The 25,379-nt window shown below is 40.1% G+C and overlaps 1 protein-coding gene across 1 annotated transcript in view; it reads right to left on the bottom strand.

Annotated features, from left to right (window-relative positions):
• LTBP1 (latent transforming growth factor beta binding protein 1) overlaps positions 1–23,781 on the bottom strand; it is a 191,718-nt gene extending 167,937 nt beyond the window's left edge. The window contains exons 1-3 of the mRNA XM_027735112.2: positions 22,909–23,781; positions 22,386–22,456; positions 8,081–8,369 (exon numbers count right to left, since the gene is read on the bottom strand). Coding sequence (XP_027590913.1) covers positions 8,081–8,369; positions 22,386–22,456; positions 22,909–23,357 — 809 coding nt within the window. The 5' untranslated portion in view covers positions 23,358–23,781. The remainder of the gene's footprint in view (positions 1–8,080; positions 8,370–22,385; positions 22,457–22,908) is intronic.
• Positions 23,782–25,379: the final 1,598 nt, after the last annotated feature.

Raw genomic sequence — 25,379 nt, 5'->3', positions numbered from 1 at the left:
TTCTAGCACACATAGATCAATAGCACTGCCAAAGACTACAGAAGTGAGAATAACTGCAGCATCAGAATCTCAAACCACTTGTCTCAACGTACCAACAGTTGATGCCAAAAGATCCTGTGTGTATGCCCAGTGCTCCTGCAGCTATGAAATTAACTCTGCCTTCAGCTGACAGCTTAGAACTTCATTACCAGTCCCAAAACATTTCTGATCTTCATTAGGCATTGTGTGAGGACAAAGATTCAGCTGTGAAGGAGACCCCCCATATAGAATGCCCTGCTATAGTAAAAGTATGTTAATTACTGGTTTAGAATTTCTAGAATGACATTCATCAAACATGATGAATATGATCATGTTTGTGATCAAGAATATCCAGGACAGCTGATCTTCCTCAGAACAATATCCTGCACTGAGGATGTAATTTTTTTAATCCAGAACAAACCTTTTTGTAACTTTAATAGCAAAGCAAGAAGAACTCTAACTCAATCATTATGAGGAAACTCCAAGAATTAACTTGGCTAATGGGTAAAAACGTGTTCTGAAGAATAGATGGACAACAGCTAAGACGAACTACACAGGAGAGGTGCTGCACTCCTGGTATCCTTTGTAAAGAGATAGAGCTGACCACTAAATTCATCAGCTTTCAGGTGATTTGCTCTAGGCAAGAAATCTGAGCAGAGAAGGGGTATTAACAGTCATCCCCAAGAGAAAGATCCTAAGGACAAACACACAAGCATTGCCCTCTCTACACACCATTAGTTTTATCTAGACAATTTGCTGCTTCTGCTGCTTGACTGTCCCCATGCCTGCCCCTACGCATCACCAGTGCAGGCTGATTTTGTGAGGACAGCTACACCAGACTAGCAATTCATGGGGGAATGGAGGGGAGAATGCAAACACATGGACTAGGACAGGACAACACATCATAAGACAGACAAATAAATATTCTGTTATTTTTCTTTTTCAGGTACAGAACAGGAATAGAAGTGTAAGTCCCATTATGAGAAAATGTTGTATTAAATGAGGGTCTTGTGTCCCCTCACCGCTACCTATACTGTGGTCCACAACAGAAGCTGAACAGAAGGATACCAAATAATTTGGGATTGACTGGGACCGCACCTCATTTGTTTAATATGTGTACTAGTAATCTGCTTACAGAAGCCATAAGAGAAAAACAGAGTTTACATTTCTTGATTTGTGTCCATGTGTCATTTGAAGAGAGGCTTCACTTCAGTATTCCATAGAAAGAATTATCCACAATGAACAAAAGAAATGGTTTAAAATAATGTGCTGCCAATAAATGACATAATCCAGTGAATTTAAACCACCCTTATAAAAATTCTGGCATTTGACAACATGAATACAAACCCTAAGTAGAAGGAAAAGCAAAGCTTGCCACCTACTGCCCAATGACATAATAGTATGCACTGGTATTGTCTATCTCCTTTTAATAGACTGCCTTTTCCTGACACAGAATATACAGAATTGCATCTTCAATTGTCTTTTTAATGAAACAGAAAACACAAAACCAGTACATGGAATATCTAAAAGCAGTCTTTTCCTTTACACTGCCTATAAAATCCCTGACAAGCCTGAAACATGATTTATCACAGCATATAAGCTGACAAAGAACTCCTTTTAATATCCTCTAATGGTGCTAGAGGCTTTCATAAAGTCTGTCCTTAGCTGCACGATAAGTTTTAAAGGGAGTACTTTATACTTAAAAAAAATTATTACAACACATAAGGTCTATCAGAAAAGATTTCTTTTCCTGTACAGCTCTGGAGGAGATATTTTTAAAGCTAGAGACTACATTAGTAACAAAACATGGCTGCAAAGAATGCTGCTTTATGGCAGATACTTTGTCCCAGAAATTACATGTCTCAGCAACGGAAACAATGCTTCTTTATGTTTCCAAGCACAGAGAAATTCTCTTTGATATTTAGAATACTTCAGTGAGCTATTAGTCCAGAGGTATTTATTTTCCTAACATATCACATATAAAATCACTTCTGAATAACAGTAGGTTCTTTCCTTAGTGTAGGAAGTTGCTTAACTTAAAGTCAACTAGTTACGATTCAACTCCCTGTGTAACTTCTAAGCACACCAGCAGACTTATCTTCAGAAACAATACGATGCTGCACACTGCAAATTAGCCAACAGTACACCTTTGGGTCCTCCAACACTGTTCTCCAAGGCCATGTGAGATAATTCAGGGAAAGTTTGATAAAGAGAAATAAACAAGGATTACTGCAGAGTCCCTCTAATAGGCTACTGGCTGGTTACAAAGTCTCACTCAATACTTGAACAATAATATCAGGAGAAGATCCTGCTCTCTCCATCTGCCCTGCATTCTCTACTGGTTACACTCATAGAAAAGAAATCTGTCCCTCACCAGATACTGATGAACAGTAACACCTAAACTTCAACACAAGACAACATGAGCAATAAATCTTCTTGGTTGTGATTAGACTAATAACTGATTGTAAAACAAAAGTTTTGGATTTCTGAGCAGAATTTATCAAAGTGCAAGAATACATGGCCTTTACAGAGCTTAGGTAAAGCGGAAACTGCTTCTCAGTATGAAAAAGCCTGCTTCTCAGTGAAGTACTCAGAATCTAACACTGAAGAAAATCAGTTTAATGGAGATGAAATATGTGTGTCATTCCTAAATCATGAGCAGAACAGGCTATTTATAATAGGAGAAATCAATGAGGCGTTTGTAATTAATTAGACAGTCCCAATCCTGAAAATACATCTGCCTTTGTCTAAGGCCAGTTCACATTATGTTAATGAAGATTCTTAAGCCAGCTAGTTGTCTGCTACACTAGCAAAATGCTAAGACTAAGTAAATCCACTAAAGAGGGGTTCTTTGTGTCTTTGTTATCTATTTAATAAGTTTATTAACAATGAATAGTGATTGGAAGGATAAAGACAATACCAAAAGTTATATTAATATACAAGACATACAAATCAGCTAATAGGTATGACTAATATTATTTTAAAGGGATGAAGATCAAATATTAAGCAAGATTTCTGATACAAAGACCAAAGGCAGATACATCTACAAACATGAAGCCTTTTCTCCAAGTTCAATATACCTGAAACAAAGGAAAATGTCGTCAATTCAGTGATTATATGAACATTATAACACTAAACTAAACAAAAACACCTAGAGTTTTCTAAAGACATAATTTTTCTGAATCGTATTTTTATACCTGATATCAGTAAAAATATTCTTACCTTGCTTTTCTTCCTTTGAAAGTTAAAGGTACTTCCTTTGAAAGTTAAAGCAGACATAACTTTTCCATTGAGATCTATTTCACCATCTCTAAAGTTGGGGGGGAAACGGCTCTTGCAACGTTGTTTTTATTTCAGCCACATCTTATAATCACTACTGTTGCACAGTAGCTTGCTTAGGGAAACAAACTGTAACCTGAGTGGGTTACTTTTATCTGTTTGGCTAAACAGTCTCAGTAAAGTATAAAACTGTTGCATATTGTTTTAGTATGAGAAGCATTTGCTAATAGAAAAACCTTTTTAAAAGCAAATGTTCTCAATGCCTAGAAAGATATTTTGACACAACAACAGCAAGATGTCAAATAAACTTTAACAACACAAATACACCTTTCTGAAACTGAAAACTCACTGTCACGCTTTCCGCAAAAAGCTGTGCTCCTTCAGCCCCAGCAAGCCACTGGAAAGAACTACTCCTGATTGTTTCTCAACATCTCCTGAAATAATTCCCTTATGATACTTGGTAAAAGTTTCAATAGTTATACATTTTTTTAAAAAGACAGCCTGGAAAAGCTACTTTGGAAGAGAATGTACCATTTTGCAACACAGTAACAAAGAACACTGAAAGCTCCTTAATAAAGCCCCTATACATCCCCATGTGAACACTGTGAATGGCCAGGCATGTGCATTTTTAAGTTAGGAAAAAAAAAAAATTCTATAGTTTGGAATGGTGGCTTACAGTCCTCTAAGCTCAAAGCACCAGTACAGTTTTAGAAGTCATTTTCTTTCCTGAAAAGTAGTGCCTTGAAAACAAGACAATAGTTTCCACACACATGGTATATGCCTAAATTATGTCTCTATTTTCCTGTATTGATATACAGTAGTATGAACATACTCTAGTACCACTCAAAGAAAATAACTTAATGACAAGTTAACTGAAAAGTTGACTTTACCTCATGGTGTGTTCCCTACTGACCCTTTCAGTAGGGTCACAACAGCATGCCCAGTTCTTCTCTCAGGCATTTTTTTTCCATCTAAACTCACACTAATCTCACATCGACTAGTTAAAATTGGGAAAATACTGGAAAAAAATGCTATATCCTTCAACAGAAGGAAAATATTCAGGTTTAAGATGCAGGTTGATAGGTTTAATACATTAGCAGGCAATATGCCAAAACATGGAACTAGACCTAGTGATCCAGGAATAGAGAGGTTTGGAGGGGACCTCTTCGGAAAGATTTCTGGGTGCATCAGGCATACCAGTAAATCCAAATCTGTCACCTGAAGTCTGTGTATCTACCACTCCTTCGATGAGCTTTGCTTTGCCCAACATTAAAACAGACTTTCACGTTTCATCAACAACTGCCTTCAAAAGAGACTGAAAGAACAATGCTGTGACACTGCCATGGATTATTGAGCTCCAGTTGGTTGATACTGTACACCTTCTGGTGACCATTTCCAAAACTGTACTAGAAAGGTCCCTTTAAAAAAACAAAAAAATCTTCCGCTTACACAGATGGTAAATGCAGAAAATCAAGCTGTTGGAGCTATAATATTGCCAACAAGTGAGAACATGAGATGTGAAAGGAACACCCAGCGTTACTGGAGAGCTATCACAGAAATTCAGGCCTACCAAGCATGCCTGTTACTGAGATCAGAATTCCCAACAGGTTCCAATAAGAAGCAGATTTTTGAGACACCACTTGTTTTCAATTACAGCCATCTACACCTTCTGCTAACATTCTTATGAGATGAGACCTTGTAAGTGACAGTATCCATCTTCAGACCAGAGCCATGACAGACTTACTGAATCCAGGATATTCCAGGAAATTAATCTCTCTCCAGGTTTCCTTCTGTTCAGCACCTTATTCTTCAAAAAAAAAAAAAAAAAGTATCTGGAAAAAAATAACTGAATTCCCTGCTTCCCTAAATATCATTGCCACCATGATCCTAAGAAAACATGCAAGAACACATCTTGATAACTGAGCTGGAAAAGTTGATTTCATAAACAAAACAGAAAAAAGCTGACAGAGGATGGCAAAACAGAAACACTGTAGAGGCAAGCCTCTTCTAGGAGCTGATTTAGGTGTTCCAGGTTGGGTTCTGCCCTGGCTCTCACCAGTCCTTGACAGCTCTGCATGGCAGCAGTGTCCAGACCAGCATACCAACCACGCTGACAATGGATGACTCCACTTTCTAGGAGTGGAAACAGAAAAGGCCATTCCAAAAATACCTAGGCAGCCTCACATAACATACAAAATCACAAGACACTCAAAGAGGAATTGAAACAGGAACCAGCCCATTTTCTCTGTGCTAATGGTAGAGACCTGACCTCCGAAGGATCTTTCAGTCCTGTAAATTGTCCTAATAGCCATACATAAAAACTACTGCTGGCACTCATTTCAACAGCTGTATCTAAATATCCACCTTCTGCTGCATTTGATATGACTGCTTTGGTTTGTGAAACAGCCCATTTCCTCTCCATCTGTTGCTCCTATGCCTGCCTCCTGCCGAGGTTGTAGGCTGGCTTTCTCATGACTCCAGAAATTCAAGTTTCCATTTTTCCACTCTATTTTTAAGCTGGTTGAAAAAGATTTATCTTTATGTGATCTCAAAGACCAACAGATCCAGCTACCTGAAAAGGTCTCTTCACAGTTAGAAGAAAATCCTTAGGCTGAGAAGGGTCACATGAACAACAAAGGCCACCTGGGTTAACACTACATATGGAAGCGTGCAGAGGCACTTTGGATAACAGATGACTGTTTTTTCAGCCTGAAGTTGCTTCCTCTACATCTGGTATGATGTCTCATGCAAACAGGTACTGAGATTTTGGTGAAGCATGACATGCTGTAGGTACCCTCTAGAAACACTTTGAGCATCACAGCAACTATCATGGTAGCACAGAAGAATATCAGTTTAGCATCACCTCTTTTCTTACAAGAGCAACTCTTTATCCCTGAACATTATTCCAGGAATAATGAAAAATAAGTCTTCTTTAGAGGCTGTCACAAGCCTTTTGAGCATAGTTTTGCAGCACTTGAAAGAAGACGGGTTTTTAGAGTTTTGTTTGGTTGTAGGGTTTTTTTTAGGTAAGAACAAATTACATTATTCTTTTTTTTTTCTTTTCCCTGTTTTCTTTCTTTGAGGTATATTTTACTACCTATTTTGGAAAACTGGTCTTTATCTCAACAGAAGGAAAAATTCCTTCAGAATGGTTGTGGGCAGAGGGAGGAAGAAAAAAAGACATGCAATATACTCTACAGGAATCAGTACTGGTAGGCCAGATAATTCCTGTCTTCTTTGTACTCGTGCTGTGCACTGCACTTTGCGGTGCTAAGCCGAGACACCAGGTAATGAGGATTAGCAGTCTTGCAGGTCTGGATGGAAAGGAGCAGAAAAAAGCCTGATGATTTTACCGGTAATTTCCCCTTCATATTAGTCACTTCAATAACCCTTGCTTCACTTACAGGCATGAAACTGGACTCCAAGTACTATGAAATACTAAAATTGGGTAGCAATTTCTCTGTCTTTCAAGACTATGGATGCATTTGTTCCTAAAGCCCACCCTGATCTACCTTCTACCTTTCTCAAAGAACATCCTAGCTTAGGGTTTAGAACTCCAAGGAAGTTCAGGTAAATTGTGTTCCTAAAAGTGTTCCCACAACACATGTAGGAACCTAGTTTAGCTTGTGGATCCAGAGTTGGATGAACCAAGACAACAATAAAAAGAGTTGGGAGGGTTTAGGAGGAAAAAACCTGATAAAGAGGTTACAAGACAACATCAAACAACACTGGCAGTGCCCAGTGATCTCTGTTCTCAGATGTAGCTTTGAAAAGGAGTGGCAGGATGTACTTTGTTGTCACAAGCATATGACCACTCAGGTGCAGAACTCTAATCACACACCACCCTTCCACATTCATTTTTACAGTTCTGAACACAGGAAAACACAGTTTATTTCCTATTCCTGATTATCTTGCTCTGGAGACTAAAAGTGAAACAGTCTGCACCCTCCTGGCAGCTCTCGGAAAGCAAGGCCTATTAGAGGACAGAAACACTTTTTGTCACTGACTTCACCTCAAACTGGAAGGACAGCAGTTGCTGCAGACACCTGTACCTGTTCACATTCAACTGGATTCCCACCCTCCTGTGCACCTCCCTCTCCCCAGTATGAAATGCAGCTTTGAAAGAAAATTAAGGTCAGACACATCAATAAAAACAACAGCATAGAGAAATTTCAGACTCACTTAAAGTGAGTAATGGAAGTGATATCAAAGACTGGCTAAGTCACCAGCTACTGAAGAGGCAGAGAAAAAATTCTCTAACAAGATGGTTGTTTCCTTGATACCTATGACAGTCAGGTACAATCCTGAACCTCAAACACAAGTAAGCAGAAGCATCAACTGTAGTACAGCCATACACACTTATTTTAAAAAAAAGAAAAAATATTGCAAATAGAAGAAGCCAGAACACAACATAAGCACTAAATCTTACTCTCCTCAGTCATGCAAGGTGTCGAAATTCCATGCTAGACTCTGTTCTAGGCTAAACTCAAAAAGTCACTAGTATAAATTAAAAATAATTCCTCTGAAATTAGTACAAGATTGTCATTCTAAGGAAAATAAAAGTTGACTGATATTATGAGATATTCTGTTCAGGTGAAGAAATCTGGCTTGTAAGTAACAGAAGTTTAAAAATCCACTAAAATCTGACACTTAAACAAGAAGCTCTTTAAAAAAACCAAATCTGTGAGAGTTTCCAAGTACGACTTTTTGAAAACATTTGCAAGGAACAACTTTTTACAAATCTAACATACTGGACTTCTTGGAAAGCAAAGAAAACACTTACTGTGGTTGCATTTGCTGAGTTAACCCAACAGGAGGCTTCTGCTTGATGGTGAATGCCATCTGAGTCATAGGGCCAACCTTTGGTGGGACCTGCACCTTCTGAGAGAAGGTCTGCTGGGCAGCCTGCTGGGGTATGGGCCAAGGGGGAACAACAGGGCTCCGGCCTCCAGTGGAAGACGTATCTTGCACGACTGTATCCTCACAGGAATTACCTTTTGTTCCTGGTTTACACACACAAAGCTGAGGTCGCAGGCACATCCCTCCATTTTGGCATGGTGGTGCACAGTTAGCTAAGAAAAGACATTTTAAAAAGTACCTGTGAAACAAAGCACAAAGGAAAATGCAAACCCTCCCCATCATAAAAAAAGGCATTAATTGTTAATGTAATTGGAGTACAAGAGAGCACCATTGCTCAGTTCCACAAAACATAGCATACAAGCTGGTACAGCTTTTGCTGTTTTCCTACATAAGACATGCACAACGTTTGAACAGCTTTGAAAAGTAAAATGCTGGTGATCTAAAAAATAGGAAATGCACAAGTTAAATCAAGAAACAGCATTATTTCAAATCTTCCTGTTAGTGGCCTTTTACACTCTCTTCCCAGCATCCTTCCTCCTCATACTTTAACAACCTAAAATGCATCTAGTGAAACAATGTTATACTGAGCTTAGAATTTTACTACTGATCCTGGCCTGGATTCACTCCATTACTATTTTAAAATTGGATACTGCACAGGTACCTAGACTAAATCTCTACAGTTACATTATAGACCACGAAAACAATGCTGAGAAGCATGAAGTGATTCAAACTTTCCCTCACTAAAACCCAAATGACATTCCCTTCACTACCACCACCAAAACAACATAAAGAAAGAGGCATATGAACTGCTGCTACAAAGACATCGCTACACCTGGGGATTACATTCTTTGAAGAAACAGACAGGTGCTTGTGATTATCCCAAGCCAGCTTCTGTGCATTCTTTGTACCACCAGTGAAAAGGGGTCAGATTCTTCAAAAGACAAATCGCCTTCAGATAGGATTAATTACACTGCTTTGTGCTGCTCTATCTAGTGACTGTCGAGGGAGCCTGAATAATCAGCCTAGACTCAACACCCAGGTCATAAACCTAGTTAATGCAGGATCAACTCCACTTTGAATAAGAACCTTGGAGAAGCAGTAAATCCCACAAAAAAAGAGGAAAAATAAAAAAGCAAAAGCAATTGCTGATCATATGTATACATAATACTGCAAAAGTATACCTAATTTGAGGATTTATTTTGGATATTTAAATTTACAATGCTACTGCATTTTGAGAATGCTAAAATAACACAAAGATGGCAAAACAAAATTAATTCTCTTACCCAGAGAATGGAATTTAACATTAAAATATAATCCTAATTAATATAAACATCAAAATACTTTCTTCATTTGTCCCATTAAAGATGGTATACAATGAAGCATTTATTAAAAAAAAAAAAAAAATCACTGCTGAGCTACTTTGCTTCTGCAAACTAAGTATATTTTTAATATTGTTAAAGATCTTTTAACACAAACAAAATGATATGCAAGATCGGTTTTTACTAAAATAGGTAAGATCATACCTTAAACCATAACATGGGATTCTACACCATATTTAGATACATCCAATTGCACAGTTATATTATTAAAAAAAAAAAAGTCAGTCCCAAGTAAATTAGAGTACTTGGCACTTCAATCAAGTTTTAATGTGCACATTTATATATAAAAATAAATGCACAAGCATACATATGAAAAAACTTAGTAGGATGGGACTGTGTTAATTTGGAAGACTAGTCTGTCAAGTGACAACACCCTCTGATACAGACCTATCACAGTATACCAACTGTACATGGCACCAGAACTGCCATACAACTTTAACCTGAGTTTTGCATGGGGTTGTTCTCACATACACTTTCCCCTCCATGTGTTGTTCAGAAACTTATTTTTTCAATACTACTTAGCTGGGCTACCTTAATTGCATATTATGTATCTCCCTGGCAACACAAAAGCAATCATTTGCTTACTTATATTTGTTTATTTTTGAGACTGTATCTTGTCGTTGATTTCTGGAAGACTGGAGACCATTTTAACTCTAAACTTGAGATGGTATTTGCAACAAGCATATGCTGCGATATACCAGCCAAGTCTTCCTTGTGCGTTGTTTCTAAGACTTAGATTATGCTAAAAACAGTAAATATTTGCTTATGTGCACATGACTGAAATTAATCATATCTTCAAAAATAGATTCAGGAGCCTTAAATTTTAATTAAGTTTCACTGGCTTTGGAGAGACTTTTACGACCAGAACAGTGACCCTCATCATCTGGGTCATCTGTAGAAAATGAGTAAAGATGACAGTGAAAGAGTTCAGGCACAGTTGGGAGTGCTTCTAAAAAACATCAGATAAAAAATGATTAAAAAAAAAAAAAAAACAACAAAACAACTAGGAGTTTCAAAGGTCTCATTTTTACAACATCAAAAAAACAAGAACATATATTTCTGGTGATTTACAGATGTGCACCTATATCAACCTCTGAGCTTCTCGACAAGTTAAATATTTAAAAAACAAAGACTGAACACAGAAGTAAGCTAACAAGACCACCCCAAAAGTCCGTATGACAAAACATATACTCTTCTAGGACAGTGATCATAGTATACCTCCTCTCAAAAGGGAAATAACAATATATACATACACAAGAGACAATATTGAAAAAACTGCAACTCTTTTTCCTGTAGTTAAGAACCAAAGGTGTGCTTCAGAAGCCTAAGAAAACTTAAGATTCTATTTATGAAAGTGAACTTCAGGTTGTAGTGAATTTAAAATTATGAAGCTGAAAAAAGAACCTGTTTTTAAATTACCTTATCTATTTTACCCAAATAGACTTGACGATTCTTACTCCACTGAGAGCAATGTAAACCCTGAAAGCTTACATACATATTACATATACATAAAGCATATGCTCTGCATTACTCTAACTGGCCTTTAACAAAACAAGTGTCATGAGATACAGCAACTATTGTCTCAGATCATATGAACAATGACAACAAGTTAAAAAAATGATCCATTAGATTTTTACAGCAATGAACCCTTTGACTGAAATCCTTCATTAATGTTGTGTAGTCGAATATTACAAAACTGGATAAAGATCACATTTTCTAAGAAAGAATTAAACTGAACATTTTAATTTACATAATACAGCAGTTTAGCTTCAAAAATGTCCAAGACAGCTGCAGTGTGCCAAATGAATGACCTAATTATTTTGTTTGAAGACAACAATAATGGCACACAACTGAAAAGACCAATATTTTCCAAAAAGCTAAGCTTTCAAAAACTGGAGTGTGGAAGTACTAAGTTCAAAACCGAAAAGCAGGTCAATATACTCCTGCTAAAGGCAATTGGCTTGGTCCTATTCAATTCAAGGAGGCCATGACTGGAAATTCAAAACACAGCTTGGCAAAGATGCAGATAATGAGATCACACTTAGTGGGTCAGATTAAAGATCCACTCAGTCCAGTCTTCTCCTTCCATTACCGAGGTGGATGCCTAAGGACAGGGTGAGATGCAGTAAAAGTTTGTACCACTACAGCCTTCAAGAATTAGAGGCTCAGCAACTTCTTGAAGAAGAGTGCTGGTTTTGTGTTTGATAACTCTCAGCAGACTTTTCCGTCAGAGGCTCACTGACCTGCTTTTTGAACCTCCTAGCTTCAGCATCAAAGACTTCCCGTGCCAAGGAAGTTGGCCATGTTGGAAGTCCAGGCATAGACAATATAACCAATCTTCCCTCGCTTTCCAGAAGCGTGGTGAAGGAATAAGGATTCTTCGGGTGGGTTTTTGTGTTTTAAAGAACATGCCATCTCTATCTACTAAGAACAAAGCCACAGCAACGTATTTGCTTTGGAACTACCTACATCACCAAAAGCTGAAAGCTGTATTCCAAGATGCTCATACTCTTTATACATCTTTCCCTAATCAACTGCTGCTCACCACTCTCACAGACAATTACTGGGTTTGACACAACCATATGGTTGTACTTGTGACATGCTTTCAGAAGAGCAAGTATAAAATAACATTACCGTTAGGCTTAAACACACCCCTTCCAAAACATCTTATGTTGTTTTGGGACTGATCTATACATATACACTTTTCAGTTCATGTGTTCGTGTTATTATGGTTAAAGAGTATACAAATATTTGCAGTAGCAAGACCTAAAAGGTTTATAATAGTCTCAAAATACGTAAATATTTTAAAACCTCTACATATACAAAATGTATTTGTTTTAATACATGGTAAATTAAGCATAATTTATTATATGAAATCAGTAAGTATAAAATATTGTCATGCATGGAAGAAGTTTAGATAATTTCTCTTTTGTCCTTTCAAATGAATCAAAATGCAGGTATAACTGACTTCACTTGTCACAAAACAATGTTTATATTATATTAATGCTAATTCTTGAATTAAGATCATTACAATCTCATTCTTATGCTAATCATTTATTTTTTTATCTCAATTCACAATTAATTTCTTCAAAAGTAACACCACACTTAAAAGATTATTTCCTTGTGTCTCTAGATCATGTCAAGAATTGAAATTCACAAAAATGTATCTTCAGTGAGAAAATCACAATAAACAAATTTACATGTCCCAAAAGTTTCCTACACTCAAGTTTCTAGCCTTTCAGCCTCAGCTCCACCTTTAAGTATTTCCTTTATCAAGGAACTGCTGTTGATTTGTACTTAAATGTCTATATAAATTTCTATATTTTTTGAATTTCTACAGATTTCTAATACTGTGACAACAAGTACACTACAACAGTGTTGTGAGTCTTGTGCTATTTCTAGTGCACCCATCCACTAGGTTTTTTCTGTTTCCACCTGAAATTTATCTTTTTTTCCTCCTCTTGAGCACACAGTCAAGCACCAGTTTAAACAGGATGCACTGACCTTCAACAAAGTTCATCACAGTGCACATATCAACTTCTCCCATAGGAGTGCATAAATCCTGTCAGGCAAAATACATGGTAGAGGGTAAATAATAGAAAATACAGTAATTGGAAAGAAGATTATAAGTACGGGGCTGCTTCTGATTCCAGCATAAAACTGTTGAGAAATGATGCATGCATCAAGTTTACAGAAAGGAGAAAAACCAACACTCTGGCACGGATATATCTGTGCTTAGAGCAGAAATTTCAAGTTGCTTTACATGAAACGCAGGAATACTGTTAAGGGCATAATAAATACTGTCTTTCTTATTTTATTAATTCAAGATTTCTATTCCTCGAGCACACAAGGAAACCAAACCAATGCGCAGCTTGGTTGAGTGCACATCCTAAACAAAAAGTTGTGACACAAAGGCACCTTTAACTCCTGCTGTGTTGAAAGACAGAGTGATGATCCCCCACTGATTCCAGAAGAAAAGCAGTGAAGCACTTTCTTTGGAAAGCAACAAGCTGTGGGTTCTGAAAGGAAAGAGACATATTCCAGTTTCCCTCAGAAAAATCTGAATACAGTGCTGACATCCTGGAGAAGAGCAATGTTTCTAAGAATTTCCTGTTCTCCAAATTACCCTACTGATTAGCTCACCATTTAATTTTATGATTTTATTCTGGATACCATTTTAAGTCTTTATTCATTGTCAGGACTGAGGATGCAATACTGGAATCTAGAAACCCAAAAGCTAACTGAAGGAACGTCTGCTGCTCACCATCTAATGCTTTGCTGGGGATCTAGTTCTCTAAGTATCTCACTTCAAAAAATTTTCAGAAGTCAAACTTTACCAGAAATATATCCAACAATTCTAAACATTCATTGAGAATGGAGGAGACAGGAATTTGTAACCAAGGGTGATACAACCATGTTGCAAGACTATTCTACAAAAAAAGTTTAAATTACTTAAATAATCCTAAGAAGTTACATTAACTGCAGAAAACCTGTATGACCTTTACACTACTAATGGAGGAGGTAGACATCATCTGTGTCTTTCTACACAGGAACTTGTTTTTAGCCTAACTATATGATCTTAAGGAATTCTTTCCCTAAATAGACTTCAAATGAAAGCATGTGTTGGAATTCTTTGCTTGTCCACTTCAAAACATCGAATTCATTCCCATACTGGCATGTAAACATGACCTCCATGAAGGAAGGGAAACAAAAAACAATGCTTTTGGCATACATACTTCTTTTAGAACAAACACACAAAAAAACCCGGTTTCTCTCCTAACCCAATGACAACATAGCATACTTTATTTTCTATTTATCTTCATATTACAACCTCTAAATGCCAAGATCTATCAGAATTCAATAGCAACTATACTCAAATACTTCAAAAGCCCAACTTCAGCAAAAGGATGCATTATTTTATCAGTCATAAGGATATAACATGCTCTTTGATATTTGGCATTTTCATTCATGTTGTGTTTACTGGAGTTTATATAGTATAAATACTTAAGACTGCACAATCTGAGAGACACTTAGAAATACTTAATTATATGAGATCATAATTATATATATTCTGACAATATAAACATTTCACATCCTTCTATCACTTCAGTGTCAAAAAAAAAATCATTCACTACAGAATGGACTAAGCCAAGGAAATCAGCAGATTCTCATGCTACACTCCATTCTTGCTGCTGGAGTGGTTAACACTCCAGTCTGCAATCATTTTAATTGTCTTAACCTTTCTCATTACAGTGCCTACTCATTTTGTTACAAAATACTTCATAGTAAATATGCAGGAAACTGAACAAACTAAGAGAAATTCAGTGAAGAGACAACTGGAAATATTAAACTGGATGCAGGATTCAGACAACTGAAGAGTTACAAAAAAAAAGAAAGACTGGAGAAAAGACTATTAATCATAATAGAGTAAGTAAAATGCTAAGTACAGTAAATTTTTTTCCTAAATTCAACCAACTCTCAATAAGAGTTCACCATTTAGTTGAGCTTCTCAGAAAATCCAGGCCTAAACTGCCATCTAGGGATAATAAAAAACCTTGATCTGATTTATGAAAAAAGCCAATCTTGCCATTGGACACAAAACAATTCGCCTCTATCAGGAACTCTCTCTCCAAAACCCTAGGTTTATGCAGAAATTATCTGCACTTCACAAAAAATGTACATGGCCAAGTAGACCTATTTTTAGCTCTGTATTTAAATTAACATCTTGCCTTACTAACATGTAAAATTATTGTTCCCCTTCTCTGTGGAGTCATAAATGCAAAAATGCTAAAGGTTTGCTTTCTTTCTATAGTCAATGGGGAGGACCTATTTTCTAGGAATAAATTAGGCTTTGCAAATCAAGTACTGGTGCTTTTAAAGGCAAAACAAACAAAAAACCAACAAAACACTAAAGCAAAAAAATCTCAAACCCAACCCAGCATCAGCCCATGCTGGTTACAGAATATGGACTGACTTGACAACCTGAACCACTGATAACCTACTAATAACCAGTACTGCAGAATCCAAAGAAGGAGACAGTTTAGGTAGATGTGCCCCTCTTCATCCACCCTCCACAAATCCTATGTGTCTCAGGCAGGATCAGTTGGAACAAGCAGCCCTTCATGGTGAATGCTGCAAAGAAGGGTATCATTAGAGGTGCTGCACTCAACTTCTCAAGACCCCACAGAGAGCAGAACCCCACCACTCACTGCAGCCCTGCTTTCCTGAAGGTTGGGAAGTTTGCTGATCCCACTTGCCCAGCTCTCTCACTTTGCAGGAGAGGAAGGAGAGGGGAGTTTGCCCTGCTTCCAGCTCTTCCCTTCTCCACGCTCAGGAAGAGCAGTTGTACAGAAGAGAGGTATAAGACTAGTACTGTAAGTATCAAAAGTATCACTTCACTGTCGATACATAATTTTATTCCTGCAGACATGCAGAACAAGAAGAGTGCATGATTGATGGCTGAACCACAGCTTCCCCTGACACCCATGCAGCTTTCTGTGTGTAACTTTCAAGTTACACACTGAAAAAAAAACCAGCCAACAAACCTGAAGGGGAGAAAAAAAACCAAAATACCTCAGTTTTCTGGGCTCCTGATTATGTATTAAGAAAGGAAGTGTTCAGGACTTTTTATAACTTTACTACATCCCCTGTTTCTTTTGTTAACACCAACTGCTGCAATGAGCTGAGCAAGTTCACTATTAATCTGTCATCCGCTTCAATGTGGGAGCACAACATCTTGAGAAGTTTCTTTTATGGTTCTCTTTTTTTGTTTTGTCTTGTCTTAATTCTGTACACACTTGTAGTATTTGTAGGAAACAGGGACTACATGTGATTATAAGCTTGTTTCCAGTAAATTCCCAAGTGTCTCACAAAGAAGAGTAGGTTTCCCCTTATACTAATTGTGGACTTTATTTTCCTCACTGAAAAAAGGGAATGGCATGGTCACATGTGTACAACAGGCAGCAGCTAACAGCTCCCCCATCTTCTCACAGCTCTTTTACTGTCTCCTCTCACAGGAGGGAGGTTAGCTGCAATCAATGGCCAGGAGATAGACACTGTGCTCAAAGTCTGCATGATGACTGCATGCTTGAAGTCAGTCATAATGCTGATTTGGGTCTGATTTCCTCTTGAAGCACATCATACCAATTGCACTTATTGAGTTGTGGGGTCACCTTTAGTTATGTGCACTCTATTGCTTTTAGATGCAAAGAAAAAAATATGTTTAAATAATAAAAAGCTAAACCCAAAACACGAACACTAAGAAAGCATCTAATCTATTTCAGGCTCATATTGGTGTTCATTCCATGAGACCAGAGTACACTTTGACCAAAATAAAACACTAAGCCCTGTGTTTCATCAAAACCAAAGGCTTTTGTTTATAGATCAGCTCCTGTTAGTCCACGCTACTTGCTGAGGTAGACTAAGACTACAAGAATTTGGACCCTGTCATACTACTCCCTCTTCCCAAGGGCAGTAAGTGAAAAATAAGGCAGAGTAGAAATATCACTGAGTGCTAACAAGAGCTTTCCAACTGCAAAAGCCCATCTATTCCCTGTATATGAAATTCAAAAGTTTTATTTACATATTACAGTAACAAGCACAGCAGAGGCAAAACCCAGTTCCTCAAGTAATGGTTTTCAGTTTTTCAATTTTGAATTGTATAAAAACCTCACCAAACAATAGATTAAAAAGGACTAATGTATAGGTCAGTTACATGAGGTCAAAGTAGTTATGCCCCTTTAAAACTGAGGCATTTAATTTTGATTTAGACATAATTTGAAGGAGATGGATACTGCTTTTACCGAGATGATGGTCTTAGAATGAGAAGAAACAACATTTGGGGACAGTATGCTATAGTTAGGCTTTGTATACACAATGTAAATAAACAGACCTTGGTAAAACTCAAAGCCACAAAATTGATTAAGCCTTAGGAACTGTTTATGACTGAAAACCTCCAAGAAGTACAGCTGCAAACATTTGAAGTACACAGTTCCCATGATCAGAAGTACAGCTCTCTTGGATACTACCATTTCAAAGAGTTAAACTGAAGACAGAAAAAAAGTAGATTCTGAGCAACCAATATTAAAATACTTACTGATACAGAGTTTTATGTCTAAACTGGAGGACCCATGTATGCTTCCAAGCTTCCAGGTCTGGATCATAAACCTGTATCAGAACAAGATCTAAGCACGCAACCTTTTCCTCACCTTCCCCAAGAAATTTGGGAACACAAAATAGAAGCAACTGAGGGCATAATCTGCCCAGGTCTTTGACAATTGGGGATCTAGAACTACTGGTCACATTGGGAAGTGCCCATGTCCTGGAGCAGACACAAAGCTGTAGCATGCTAACTCATCCATATCAAGTATAGCTCTGGAAGTTTAGGGATCAGATGACTCAAATTAAACAGGAGTACACAAGCAGAGGCCATGCAGATTAAGGAACCGAACAAAGTGGACCCTTCCTCTGGGCAAGTATTCACACAACTTTCCAATCTCCTGCTCTTACATCAGCAAGAATCTACTATCATATATTTTCTTATTCTGAAAAATAAATTAAACCTCTACAGTGTGTTTATTTTAATGTTGAGTCAGGAAGTCTTTTAAAGGAGAAGAGAATTAGCAAGATAATATTTTAATACAAAAAAAAGACAACAGACTGTTTGTCTTTTCTGATGATCTTTCCAAGGTGCCCAAATACACAACAGACAAGAAAAGTTCATGATAAAATTCACATAAATTCAATCCAGTTCCAACACCAAAATCCTCTCCTTATGCCTATGCATTGAATACATGCATGCACACATGCAACACCCTCAGCTACGCAAGACAGAAGATCCTCTTTATCTTAATTGACAATGACTGTGTACATGGGTTCTACATTTACACAAACAGCAATTCATCTTCCTGTTGGAAATTTCCTCTAAACATGATCCTGCAAAATCCAGTTCCTCACCTCTTTGCCCTAGGAGCCTTTCTTACACCTCTGCAATAAGGAGTTCATGCTTCAGTACTCCATTAACAACAGCCAGTTCTCTCTCCTTCCCACTTTTTTAACCATCCAGTTTACACTGAGGACACCCTTAAACAACTGATATTAATACTCCAGACAAAACATATTACACATTTCAGAAGGGGTCTACTATTACAATAAGGTAGTTCTTTTCATTTATCTTTTTAAGATATCAGATCCTACATACAACAGGTAATTTTTTTCTTAACTTCCCAACATAAAAAACAGCTCCTTGTAACCATTAAGAAAACAAAATCAGAACAAATAGAAGGAAGTAGCTTTAACTAATAGAAATTTAGTAGCAAGTAATAAAGTAGGAGACAACAGATTTCAATAGGATAAACACACAGTTGGGCAGCAAGAACTAATTTCCAGCACAGGCCTTCCCAAGAGGTGTTAAAACTTGTCCAAGGGCACATTTAACCTATGGTTCAATTTCCATAAATGAAATAAATAACAAAAGCCCCACACTCCAAGCTTTACTTGCCTTACAGCCATATTATAGAGCTAATTAATGTTTCTATAATGCTCTCCTATGCAACAAGTACTAACAAAACACGGTGTCTCCAGCCTTGGTGGTATCTTATTACTGCACTTACACAGATTATAACCTATGATAACTATGACTGGAAGACAGTCTGTCATAAACCCTTTCATGCACTTCTAACTTTCCAAGGTGTTTACTGCTGTGGTTCAATTTTTCCCACCTTTGTCTTTATCCAAAGGTGGATGTTCTGAAAGTTTCAAAAAGGTTGTTTTGGATTGTTAGACATTATTCTTCCAGCACAAAGCAATTCTGAATACTTTTAACACTCAGTACTGTGATTTCATCTTTTTAATTAGAATGATGTGGTTCTTCATAATTGAAGTCACACCATGTTTGAAAAAGAAGTTCTTAAGATAAAACCTAACAATGTAAAATTTAAATATTAGGCACAGAAGGGGGAAAACCCTATATGCCTAAATTGGATACAGTAGGCACTCTCATAGCTTAGAGGAAGACAGAAGCTCACATTTTAAAGACTATCAGGCTTCCAAGAGAACAGGAATAACTGTAAACACAGCAGGCAGTTCAGCTTCAGACTAAAATTTAGAAAAAGGACTTGAAAAATCCACTTGCCTCCTCCATACAGATGCTGCCCTCTGACCTGCACAGAAACATTTCAATTACCCCCTGTTGCTGCTATTGAGGGAAAAGCAATGTGGCTGCCACTGCTCCCAGCCAGACCACCACCCACATGGGATACAAGTCACCCGAGGGAATAGCAGCCTCAACCACAGCCTCATGTGGGAGAAAGTAGGGCTAGCAAATACCACCATGCAAGAGAAAGGGAATGGGAAGCAGCCTGGGCTGCAAGACCCATACCTCTTCTCTTCACCCCCTCCTTCTGTGGGTTACAGGCAGGCTTATTCACACAGGTGCAGCAGAGCAGAAACACATGCTGCTTGTTCCAGCCTGGGATTACACCTGAGCTAATAAACCTTGCTGATCAGAGCTGGCTCTCAGCACTCTGGTTCTGGAAGCACGATGCAGACAAATGCAAGTTGGCTCTGGAAAAAGCCAGTGTAGGTCTGGGGTTTATTAGCTCAGGCTTTGCACCATGCAAAAAAATAAAATCTGGCCCTAGAGACCAAATAGGTTATTAAAGTGATACCGAGACTGAGCTAATAAACCCTGACAGATCCAAACTGCCTTGCATCAAGTCAGCTCAGGTGTGCTGGCATCTGTGCCACAATTAATCCACTACTGCAATAATCCACTCAAAAACAACAGAGTGCACTATCTGATTTTAAAAATTGCTTCTTTTTACAGAAAAGAAAGGGGTTAACTGTTGTTCAGTTATAGGGTTTCTGGTCTTCTGAAAGGAACATCAGCAGCTTCCAGAAAAGGTGATATTTGGCTTTTATGACTGTGAGACTAATCCTCCATAGCTAAATCAAGTCACTGATATCTCATGGTTTGCCTAAGTTACAAAACAGACAACTTCAGTACATTTAGTGCTTCCCTTGGCCTGCCAAGAGAGAGGTGAAACTGAGAAGATCCAAGCCAAGAGTATTATACCACTGCTAGGAGGTATTAGAGTAGCATTAGAGGAGGTAGCAAAAATATTTAATGCTAAGGAGACCCTAGTATCAGAGGCACAAAAAGAGAAAGAAAGGTCAAGGAGAAAATCCTCCCCCCTTCTTTTAACCCTTTCTCTGCTGCTTCATTCCTCCAGTAACTATATGAATGAACCAAGTAATTAATGGATTTAAATTAAATTCTATGTAGTTATCCCATAAAAATCCAATTGGTTGTCTTGGTCTTTATTGAAGACTCTAAAAATAAAAAACAAAAGAAGACAAAAAAGAGAGAACAGTTGAATAACAACCATAAAAATTAAAAAGACAAAACTTAAAGAACTGAAAGTAAAGAAAACTACCTAATTTATAAACAAAAGTTAAAAAGCATGAAGTTATCTGAAAATAAAAGTTACTAGAAGGCAGAAAAAGAGCCACAAAAGGCAATGTTGTTTGGGTTTTGTTCAAAATAGTTGAAATAAAATTGTTTCACAATAGCATAGCAATTGAAATACAGTTTTTCACTTTATCTCCTGAAATTACTAAGAGATTTTTTCAATTTGATTAGTATTTCAGCTAAGGTAGGTGTTTATTAAGCTCTGCAATTAACCTTAAAATACTACTGTAAGCTGAAGGAAATCATTTAAGTATTACTAAGGTATTAAACAGAAAAGGCGACGAACCTAACACAGCAGCATGTATTTTAAGCTGAAAATGTTAATTTAGAAGAGTATCTTAAATACATGCCTAAATTGGTCAGGGAAATCGTGAAGTTTCTTTAACTACTGTAATAAAGTCTTAGCTTCTTTGCAACAGGTCCATGCAGGTCAAAGGTACTTGACCTTACTCAGGATTACAAAAGTGATTGCTCTCTACTGTGAAAAATCCCACACAGGGACAAAAGCCACCACAAAAAAAACAAAACCAAAACAAAATTTGCATCCTGGAAACATTTACTCCAACTCTCTCAAGGACAGAAGTCTGTCCTGCTGAACTAAAGCGCCAAGATCTGCCCAATCTCACTGATACCCAAAGGAGTTTCGTGAAGAAGTATGCTATTCCAGTGTTTCCTGACCTCATGGCAACATTACTCCACTTCAGCCATTTGCAGTCATTCCGAATCTTGCCTAAATTGCTAGAAATTCTTCCACTTTCATATCAGAAAGCACATCCTGAATATAACAGCATTGACTATCAGTAACACTGAAGTATTTTGTGCTTCTAGTTATCAAAGCGGAGGTACATCCCCCATCAGGACCTTCTCCAAATCTACTTCTTTTGCTTTGTTCAGTGCTTCACGAATTCCATGCCCCAAGCACAGGGTCATCACATGGGCTGGTGGTTGAAGGGACAGTGTGGGTAGATGGCAAATTCTTGCTCCCCACCTGTGCTCCTCTGGTAGATTCTTTACCCTGTTAAGCCCTCCACTCAAAAAACTCCTAAAAAACAAGCACTAATGGAAGGGGAAAGTGTTCACAAAAAAAAATAGCCTCCACAAAGCTCTCTCCAAAAATGTCACTGTTTGCGCCGAGGATAACTGTAACAGGCATCCTCTTTAAATCCTTTAGCAATTCTGAAAGCTAGGAAGGAGGGATTTAGGGGTGAAGTGTTACAACTGTGGATTTTGTAGCTCAGCCAGCACCTCTTTGCCCACAGGCGATGCCAGCATCCACCACCTCGCCAGATGCCAGCACGGTCCCCTCGGGTCCCCACGACGCTGCTGACCGCAGGGGCGTCCCCTCACACACCCACCTCCCCGACCGCACGGCTACTCACGTTTGATGCACCTCTGGGAGCCCGTGGCCTTGCTCCAGCCATGGCAGCACTGCCCCCCGCACACATTGACCCTGCGGGAACAGCAAAGAAGAACGAGTGTCCGGCGGGGCACGCCCGGTCAGCCCCGTCCCCCCCTATCCCGAGCCGGCCAGCGGGGCGGGCACTGGCCTGGGGTGAGAAAAGGCGGGAAGAATTAAACCTTCCGATTAAACTCGACGCCTCAGCCTGGGCCAGGGACCCGCCGCGAACTCCTGGGACAGGAGTGAGCTGGTCCCGCGCCCGACCTCCGTTGCCGCGGGAAGGCGGCAAAGGAACGGGAGTGTGTTCCGCGCCCGCAGCGGGTTCGCAGCCAGCCGGGCACCGGCGGCCGGCAGGTAACGCCGCGGTGCCTCCCCTGGAGCCCGGCACGGGCTGCCCCCGCCCCTACCCGGGGGGGCGACAGCGGCCGTGGCGAAGATGCTGGAGGTGGTCGGAAGGCTGCGGTCGCGGAGCGGGGGACGCGCGGGGCGGGAGGGCGCCTTACCCCGGCAGCGGCGGCAGCTGGTGCTTCTGGCGGAGGGGCAGGGCGGCGCTGCTGTTGCCGTGGGGGCCCGGCGGCGCCTTGGGCCGCGGGCCGAAGCGGGCCGGCTTGGCGAAGGAGCCGTGAGCGGCGGAGTTGGGGTGGACCTGCCCGGCGGGGCCCACGCGGAGCTGGACCCCCGCGCCGCCCGGTTTGCTCATCCGCCGGGTCCGCTCCAGGGAACCGCCGCCGCCGCCGTAGCGCGTGTTCAGCTGCACATTGAATGTGCGCTGCTGCTGCTCCCCCCCGAGGAGGGTCGGGCGCTGCTGCCGGCTGCCAGAGGAGCCCCCCCGGCCGGGCTGCAGGACGTACGTGATCCTCCTTAGCCTTCCCTTTTCGGAGGCTGCGAGCGCTGGTGACAAAAGTGCACAGGCAGCCAGGAGCAGAAGGAAGCCCCATCTGATCCGAGCCATTTCCACAGCGAGAGCCCCTGCAGCCGGCGAGCTTCGCGGACTCGCCGTGCAAGGGTTTTCTCTCCGTGGTGTGCGCGACCTGCGCCCGGGGCGCGGATCCCTTCTCCGCTCGCTGCCCCCCAACCTGCTCCGGGCGCGGAGAAGAAGGAAAAAAGCCTCGGGATCCTCCCGCCCGCCCCCCAAACTGTTTGGAAAGTTCAGCAAACACTTCGCCCCGTGGAGCAGGAAAACATCGTTGGAAGAAAGGAAGCGGCGGGTGCGAGCCGAGCTTCGGGCCGGAGCGGGAAGGGAGGAGGAGCAGCAGGGGAAGGGTGTTTGCTGGAGGGGGGTGGTCGCAATGGAGAGCAGATGTCTCGGTTGCCGGAGCTGCCAGGGGTCTGCGCGCGTGTGTGAGAATCGGCCCTTAAGCCGGTGCGGGCTGCTCCAAAGCCCCCTCTTTAAGAGTTCCTCGGCGACTGAGCGTGTGCGGAGGGGAGGGGGCTGTGGGTGGGTGCCCCTGCCCCAGTGTCGGCCCCGCGCAGCCAATCTGGGGCCGCCGTGACGTCAGGCGGCGCTCCCGGGGCTGGGGAGGGGGCCGGGGCTGGGCCAGGTGACCACGGGGCGCAGGGGAAGCGGCCGCGGAGGTCTAGGCTACGAGCCTGCGCCGCTAAGCAAGCCTCAAAAAGACCTGTTTTAACTTACAGGCGCCGACTTGCCGTCTGCCAGTGACACAGACAGCACAGCTGTCCCGTGCGGTTGTGGTAGCGTACCTGTACTTCTGCAGTTTCTGTTCTATTTTAATGGAGGTGAGGCTTTAAACCCCCAAAAGCGTTATATACATTCTTCACTGTATAGGTAGGAACTCGATTAAAGTCCCTACACGCTAAAGGTAAGCACATTCCTGAGTCTCAGCTTGATGAGAGCCAGAGGTTGCTCTTAGCAGAAATCCTAGCAGGATTAGGAAGGACTAGATTCTTTCTTGGTTTTCTTTATGTTTGTAAAGCAGTATGTATTACTAAAGAACAAAATACAAACCACAATTGTACACTTGTAATTAATATATAATAAAAACTGCCCACGTTTTTCTCCAGTGTGTCGTAACCAATCTCACCCTTTAGCACTGTAAACAAAAAAAACCAAAGTTCACAAAATAACCCGAAGGTTACATCTTTTAAAATACTCAGAAGTTGATGTGTCCGAGTTCTTCCCAAGAAACTTTGTGGTGAATCAGTTTGCAAATCCTATAGCTTGGAATTCAGGTCCTCCTCCCTAGGTTCTCCTCTGCTCTTTTCCAAAGCTTTAAGGACACTGACCCTAGCTCCAAACTGATGAGATTTTGCTCTTACATGCTCTTGGCACAGCTACACAGCCGGCAAGGAGAGCAGGAGGGTTTTACATTGACAAGATTCCAGGCAACAGCCAGTGTTAGGAGCACAACGGTCCCTTCTTCCTTAGTTCCCATCTATTTAAAACTGCTCAAAAATAAATAGATGTTTTAAATAGATGAGAGTTTGGAGCTTGCTATAGTCACATTGTAAGGGAGCCATATCAATGTTAAAGGCTTCTGCTCCTGTGCCTCCAATGGTCTGAATTGAAACCCAGTGTTTGAAAATGCCACAAGCGCTTGGGGCTTCTAAATCCACAGTGGGTTAAATGAGAATGAAAATCTGTAGTGCTTCAGAGGAAAACTGAGATAAAGCCTGAAAGTTTCAGAGCCCCAGTTTGAAGATAACTAAGAAGTTAACTGTGAGACCACTGCCTCCTCTCTTAGCAAACATACATCTGTTGTTTTTTTAACTTGGAAGACATTCTCAGCAAGTGAACTGTTCAGCCTTCCGAAGGCTAATTATTGTGAATCCCGAGTATGCTAAATGTTTTTACAGTATTTAGGGAACAAAAAAATACCTTGAAACCAGAGTACGAGGGTGAGGACTAAGTAGAGAGAAACCGATGTAGTACTAGGGATTGTTGCTCTGCACAAGGCCGCTGTCCCTCAGAAGTTTTCCAGAATGAGATCACAACTACGTGTGTGGCTTGGTTTGC

The sequence above is a fragment of the Pipra filicauda genome, unplaced genomic scaffold (genome assembly GCF_003945595.2).
Source record: "Pipra filicauda isolate LSUMZ 115617 unplaced genomic scaffold, ASM394559v2 scaffold72_size3293161_pilon, whole genome shotgun sequence".
Lineage (NCBI taxonomy): Eukaryota > Metazoa > Chordata > Aves > Passeriformes > Pipridae > Pipra > Pipra filicauda.
The sequence above is the reverse complement of the archived record's forward strand: the minus strand, read 5'-3'. Positions and strand labels throughout refer to the sequence as shown.